The sequence below is a fragment of the Cyanistes caeruleus genome, chromosome 3 (assembly GCF_971803275.1).
Source record: "Cyanistes caeruleus chromosome 3, bCyaCae1.hap1.1, whole genome shotgun sequence".
Taxonomy (NCBI): Eukaryota; Metazoa; Chordata; class Aves; order Passeriformes; family Paridae; genus Cyanistes; species Cyanistes caeruleus.
Window position 1 is genome coordinate 71,825,113 of NC_141703.1, and position 7,706 is coordinate 71,832,818.

A 7,706-nucleotide genomic window follows, 5' to 3' on the forward strand; every position below is an offset into this window, starting at 1 on the left:
TCAGGCAATTTCTGCCAGAGCTCACAGGGATGCCTCTCCACAGCCAGCCTGCCACTTCACACCCTCTTAAGGAGGAAAGTGAGGGCAGGTTTCTTAGACACATCACTACCTGAAAGCTGTCTGCCTCTGTGTAGAACAGAGCCTTATATTTTGTCCTGCACAGCATATATAATTCCTTGACATCAACCTTAGTCTACTCCAGCTGCTGACAGTTCTGCCAAAGGAGGAAAAAAAAAAAAAAGGATTTGCCCTGAACTCCTAATTATTATAAAATTGCATATCTTTATTTTTTCAGAACTAATTTTATTGCATTTCGCATCACCATTCAAATTTAGGAATAAAATGCATACATCGAACCATGATGCAGACTTGACTGCAATATTTCTGCAGTTTACAACGTTCAATCTGAACACATGAACCACTCGAAAAACATTATTGCTGATGATGGAATAGCTCCATCTTCTGGAATAAAAGTTATTTTCTTGACAACCATCTTTATATTTCCAACATGGATCTATACGCAAAAATGTCTATTTCAAAACCCAACTTAGATATTTTTACTGATGGCAGATGAATCTTGGGTAGAAAATGGAAGGAATTTACAACAATAATATGGTTTCTGATGAAATTTAAGAAGCATTAATTATTTCCTCCTGGTGCTGAAAATGTCTACAGATTGTTCAACCTGCCATACTAAAGACTGACCTTACTATTTAAGAAATAGCTGTAATCTTATTTTGAGAACAAGAATTTAAAATTCTTGCTTAAGACAAAACACTCAAAACATATTCTTAACTTTCAGCTTTACACTAAAGGTTTGCAGTTCTACAATAGTGTGCTTGTGATTAAACACTGTTACAACAGGGAACAATTGAAGCCTCTGCTGAAGTCCCCAAAGTCTGAAATACAGAGAAGGGGCTGCAAGAGATCCTTACTGCTATTTATCAAAACACCTCAAGTTACGTTTAAATTAAATATTTCAAATTTCATTTTATGCAGGTAATTAGTAATGATCCCCATATTTAAATTTAACTTATGGTCAAGTCAGGTGTTAAAAAAGCTGGAGAGACCAGAACAAAACAATGACTACAATTCCTGATTTCAACCCTTTTATGCATCATGGGCATATTCTATGGCTGCTGTTTGAAAAAAACAAGTGTCAATGAACTAAGTTCTTAAGTATTCACTCACAAAGGGAAAGGAAAGCATTGAAGCTGTTGGTGATCTACTCACTGGTGCTGTGTTGTACTTCTTGATTTCACAGGGAGGGTAATGCAACCAGAAAGAAATGAAAAATTAAACCTGTACATTTCCATCTCCATTTGGAATAGTGGTATATCTAAAATTAATACATACTCACAGACACACCAGAATAGCAGAAATTTAAATAAACTTGTTTAACAAAACAAAGCAACTGAAGCTTTATTTATCTATATAGAAAGATGCATCCTTATGTGCATTCTTTTAAGCTAAGGAAAATGAAAAAGCCATGCAGCCCTTGCAAGAAATAAATCCTCAGGTGGTAAGATATATATACATAGAAAATTTCTCCTTTAGCAGATGATTCCTCTCAACAGATAGTTAATGCCATTTAGGAGAGACTTAAGTTTATGAGTACTCTATATAGTAGAATATTCTACTACAGTTTTTCAGTACAATAGCAAAACCATTGCTTGAACCACCATATTGTTTGCATCAGTTAAATAAGAGCAAGTAACAAAACTTGAGCAGTTAAACATGTTTCTGGAAATCAGACTACTTAAGTAAGCACAAGGAAAAGATATAGAGCAAAGGAAAGGATTTTTTTCTTTGAAAAAAATTATCTTTCGACTTGTTGCAACTTCACATCTCATATGGCTTTTGAATGGAGGCATTAGTTAAAAGAATATTCCCACCCATAGTCAAGTATTGACTGTATTTAAATACAGCAATGCAAGGACAAACAGAAGTTAAAAATTTAGCATACCATATTACTTCATGTAATATGGCATAGAACCCCTTTCTGTAAGGCTACGAAGGACAAATTTACATTAATATGAGGTACTGGCATTAATGATTGGAAAAGTAAAGATGAAAAAAGGATTATTCAGCATCGTCATCAGACATCTCTTTTTTTTTTTCCCTTTTTCTTTTTTTTTCTTTTTTCTTTTTTTGAGGGGCTTTTGGTTTTTTTAAGTTTTCTTTTTTACAAAATATGTGTCTTGATGACCACATGCTCTAAGCTTATATTCATTTATTTTTACATATATATTTTATTTGTAGGGGCAATTGAGAGAGTCACAAATAACGAAAGGACACTAAGGTTTTAATAAGGGCGACAAAAAAATGTTTTCACCAGAATAGATTCACATTACAGTACACCAATATTGACAGCATTCTCTTTTGTCTATTTTTGGTACATAAGATGGAATCTCTCTACATAACCTTATAAGGCTTCAGTAACTAAAAAGTAAAAAACCTATTAGTTTACAATTCATTTAAAAATTTTCAAAGACACAGCAAGTTCTAAACTTTAGTAGTGCTACCCATACACAACCATCCGGTTCAAGAAGTCATTAAAAGAGCCTCCTCCGAGGGAGCATCCAACAGCAGAGTTGTGCAACATGGATGTATCTTACTACAAGGGGAAAAAAAATTACACATGGCACATTCTCATTTATATTTTGCAATGTAAAAAGTTACAAACATACCTAGTCAAATAAATAATAAAAAAAGAATCTGAAATGTGTTTGTTATGTATCCTAAAACCATTACGCAGAATAATGGAGACTTCCACTCACAAACTATTTACATGGTAATACCCGGGTGAGGGTACACACTGCTACAAAACTCATAAAACAAAGGGTAAACTTGAAATGTTTTCCATAGTAAAGGTCTAGCAGCATGACTATATCTAATGCTGTTTGTTTTCTTGACAGTTTTTGGAAGTTTGTTTTAATCTATGTCTTCATCCAGTTCATAATTGTCTTTATCATAAATATCTTTTACTAAAAGAACCCGTACGAGCATATTTTCCAAAGTGTTGCGGTCCAGTGAAGTGGCAGTGTACCAGATGGGGCTCTCTGCGGACACAGAGCACTCTGGCTGCAGATAGAACATGTCTGTCCTCTGATTCAGATTCTGTGGGCTACAAGGAAGAAAACACAGGGGGTTAGAAACACAGCCTCACAGGACGAAACAGTACATTAGCAGCTCCAAAATCCTGCACAAAAAAATTTCTAACTGTAGCTAGGCAAGTTACAAAAAAAAACCAAAAAACAAAAAACAAAAACCCAAACCAAAAAAACCCAAAAACAACCACAAAAAAACCCAAACCGAAAAGAATAATGTGGAGAAATGTGGTCTTGTTGCTAGAAGGAGACATGCCAGGCCTGGCCCAAACCCAGCCAGTCCCACAAGCTCAGAGTCCCAGATGCCTCAGACTAAGAAAGCATGCAAGAGACCACAGACTCTTCAAAAATCTTCAGATCCAGGTCTTGCTAAAGGAAGTACTTTCCATGATTTGCAAAGAGGCCCAACACTAATTACAACACCAATTACATCAATAATTGCTCACACAATCATTTGCTGACATGGCTACCTCTGAATGTAGAGCCGGGGTTCCCTTGAAAAGTCAAGGATGGTAGTTCTGAGATGCACAGGAATGTAAGCAGCTAAAATCCCTCCTCCTGCTATTTTATTTAAAAGGTTGGTTGTTATAAATCTTAATCCCTTAATTCCTTACTCGCTATGTTATGGAGTTAGATGCAGCTCAGAAACATCCTCTAAGACACTAGAGAAGACTTCTTTCAGAAAATTCTAGCAGTTCATCCATTTAGGCAAGTCTCAGAAGAGAATTATCAATTCTGGATGAGCAAGTGATCACTCAAGCTCCCTCCTTCATAAATACTGCAGACTTCAGGAGTCATCTCTATTTCATCTTTCTTCAGTAAAAATAAGGATTTTTACCAGCTCACCTTTCCAAATTGGTTGATAAGATTTCACATGTTGCTCTTCACCTGCTGGGGTGATTGTTTGGATTGTTTTGATCTCATGTAAATCAAACTAAGAGTCAGATAAGTAAGATATGGTTGTTTTAAATAGTCTAATAATTTAAATATTTTAACCTCCTCCCTACTTTGTAGGAATAAGCAAGCACAGAATCACAGAATTAATTAAGCTGGAAAAAACCTCTGGGATCACTGAGTCCAACCTGTGGCCCAACACCCCCATGTCAACCAGACCACAGCACTGAGTTCCTTTGTCCAGTCTGAAAACACCTCCAGGGATGGCTACTCCACCACCTCCATGGGCAGCCCATTCCAATGTCTCATCACCCCTCCTGTGGAGAAATTCTTCCCTAATGTCCAAACTAAACCCCCCATGCGCAGTTTGAGACTATAATGAGACAATAATAAAGTATTCCATAGCTGTGAATGAAAGCATCCTGGAATTTCTGCTACAGCTGTCCACTGGTAGCCAAGTATATTTCAAACAGCTGGCATTACCTAGAATTTTACAATAGTTTTTACAGTGTTAAGTATTTCATTAAAATTATTTCAACAAAGTCAGAAGCAGAACCAGGAGAAACAGTGTGCTCCTTTAGTTAACAATGGTGACTAACATCTGCAAGACAGCATGGCTTGAACCTACATCATAACTAATGCTCCAAATGGGTTTAAGAGCATTCTTTTCCCCAAAGTTGAGATGTTTCTCCTAAAGAAAAAAAATTATGTGGCTTCTCCCCCAGTGACTGTGTAACTCAGTCCAAAAATCCAACTTAGACTTTTTTATGACAAATCCTCTCCAAATCATGAAAGCAGAGAAAGTGAAGGGAGAATCTCCCTGCAATGACTAGGATCAACTGAGTTTAAGAAAAACAGGTGGTTGCATTAACAGGCCACAAGCTACTCTTTACTTGTTTCTCTCTGTAACACCACATGCTTGTACTGCTGGTGATGGTGTGTGTGAGCTCTTTTTTCACCTTTAAGACTACGATGCTGTTTCGTAACACACGCTGAGTCTCATACTTAATTTATTGTGTTCTATATACAAGGTGATTTTATTTCTTTGGTATCACTTGCCCACATTTCCCTTAGAGTTACACAAAATCTACATTAAAATCAGAACCTTGAATGGCTGTTACAATTAAGGAAAAGAACTTTCCAAGAAATCTTGTTTTCAAGCTTCCAAACTATTTGGGTAGTAAATTAATTTTTTTAAGAGTTTACTAAGCTTTTTTTTTTTTTTTATGTAATAATATCTGCTTCCTTTCTTCCTGCACAATTAATTGTGGAGATTGGAAAGAAACAAGCTATTTCTAAATACTGGGCTACTGCCAGTAGTAGTTTTCCTACTACAAAATATTTTAAACATGCTTCCACAGTGGGTACCTCAAAAGTATCTACATTTCAGATGCCTGGTAACTTATAATGAAGCAAATCCATTGTCTTAATGCAATTATAAAGAGATGGGGACCTCACAAATAAAACCCTCAGCAGTAAAACCCACCAGATCCCTTGCTGGCAATTCTCTGCAGAGATGCTTGGTATTCCCAAGTAAGGAAATTGAATTGTATTGTCATGCCCAGATGGAGCCCTTGACAATTAGCACTGAAGTACTCCACTGCTCCCACACTTTATGCATATCTTGTCCAGATACAGAACTGGAGATTTCAATACTTTCATTCAGATATTTTTCAGAAGATTTCAATCCATTCCCTTTGCTTGAGCACATTTCATGTTGCATCAAAACAGTTCCTTTCTGGACCAGGTTTACTCTAGACTCTGTCTGTGTTACCCTGTATCACACTTACCTTTTAGATAGATAGCATTCAAACATTTTCACAGGGCATCTAGCCGGATCAGATGTGTTTTCAATCTGTTCAAATACTGGCACATCATCTTCATGTTTCCTTTTTCCAGTAGCAATTTTATCTTTAAGAAGAAAATAAACAACATCTAAGCTATAACTTGAAGTTATTTTACATTTTTCAGTAAAATTCCAAATAAGCAGCCCACCAAGTACCACATGGCAGTCACCACAACTGTGCAAACCTGTAAACTGGAAATGCCACCCACAGCAAAATCACAGCATTTCACAAGGAAACCAGTGGGCTCAAATTAGCTCGGAGACCCTGCAGTCCCAATGGACCACACATTCCAATTAGAGTTCTGGGAGCTGAGAGCTGCTAGACTTTGTATGCAAAGGCAGAGCTCTGGCTCCTGGCCAGGTCCCAGATGTCCCTCATCAGTGCCATGTGGATGTTCCTACAACACTAATTTTGAAGTGCCATAGTACCTTCATTATCTGCTCTGCACAGGGAAGACACTTGATATCGAAGACAAGCTTTGCTTTCCATTGTTAGAGGATTTTTCTTCCACTGTCTAAAAACAGTGCCAAAAGAAAGTCTTAAGTGCTGCTCCACTGTTTTCAGGCCAAAATATTTAGTGTTAAAGTAGAACAGAGTATTCAAAAGAGCAACAGGTGAATGCGATCCTAGCTGTTTAATCCTCCAAAGATAATCTTCTTCAACTCGAGAGAATATTGATCCTTGGAAAAAAAAGAATAGTAGAGAAAATGCAGTGGATTAGCCCATAAACTGTCGAGATGCAAAAACAGTTGTTTTAATGAGAAAAATGACAAATGAAAAAATTATCATGACAGAAGCCACTGATAAACTTTATTTATATGTTCATGCTCCCCAAACCCACGTGTTAAAGACACTCACTGAGACAGTCAATGGGAAATATCAGTACAGGAAATTTCAGAGAGCATAAGTTTCTGTTTAATTAAAACAGCATTGCTGACATGCAGCTCTCTCATGCTATTTCATAGAAATTATCATCCAATGGAGTAACCTTAATTCCATCATAAAAGGCATCTTTTTGAGTTCATTTTATTCTGCTCAGGTTAAGGCCTCCAAATATTCTACCTTCTTCTTTCTTATTAATAATGGGCATCTCAGTTGGAAAACACTCCTGGACCATAGCAGGATATAGAAAGGCCCAGCACAGAGGCTCCCTGGGCAGTACTGAGAGAAGCCAACATAGAGAAGAGAAAGGAAAGGGTCTGGCAAGGACAAGCCCTTACTCAAGAGAGGATTGTAAGAAAGATGGAAGAACATTTGATTCTGCAGTTCAGCACCAACATAGGTCTGCTGGGAAAAATTTGCTTTCTCCATGAATTGATGATCCCTCTGAGCAGAAGACTGCCAGTAAAATTCAGGTGAGAAATTCTAAAATACCTCACTTGTTAGCCCAACCTACATAATGTGCAGTGCCTGTCTCCTTCCATCTGGGAAAAAAAAGGGGCAAAAAGAGTAAGTTCAGCTCAGGTGAAAACTACAGGTCAAAGAGCTTTTTTTAACTTTCTCTCCTAAAGATGGATAGTCAATTTTAACAGACAGTGGCAAAAACAACTCCTGTAGCATGGATTAGCCAAAACCAAGACAAATAAAAACAGGCACAGTTTTAAACTAAATCTTAGAAGACGTCTCTGTAATTCTTCATCAACTACTACTGCAATGCATGACATGTATATATACATACATACACACACACACACACACATATATATATATATATATATATATATCTGCATGCTTAAGAATACATAACTATTAGGAGATTAAAAACATACATGACCAAAAAGAAAATTACCATCTGGAAGTATGCTTGGTTGCCAACTTCGAAGGATTTTATTTAATTCCTGTTCAAACGTCTGGT

At 36.8% G+C, this 7,706-nt stretch overlaps 1 protein-coding gene across 1 annotated transcript in view; it reads right to left on the minus strand.

The window, feature by feature from the left end:
• Positions 1-2,218: 2,218 nt before the first annotated feature.
• ZMYM2 (zinc finger MYM-type containing 2) overlaps positions 2,219-7,706 on the minus strand; it is a 92,624-nt gene continuing 87,136 nt past the window's right edge. Inside the window, exons 22-25 of the mRNA XM_086883792.1 lie at positions 7,641-7,701; positions 6,280-6,531; positions 5,795-5,915; positions 2,219-3,127 (exon numbers count right to left, since the gene is read on the minus strand). Coding sequence (XP_086739918.1) covers positions 2,935-3,127; positions 5,795-5,915; positions 6,280-6,531; positions 7,641-7,701 — 627 coding nt within the window. The 3' untranslated portion in view covers positions 2,219-2,934. The remainder of the gene's footprint in view (positions 3,128-5,794; positions 5,916-6,279; positions 6,532-7,640; positions 7,702-7,706) is intronic.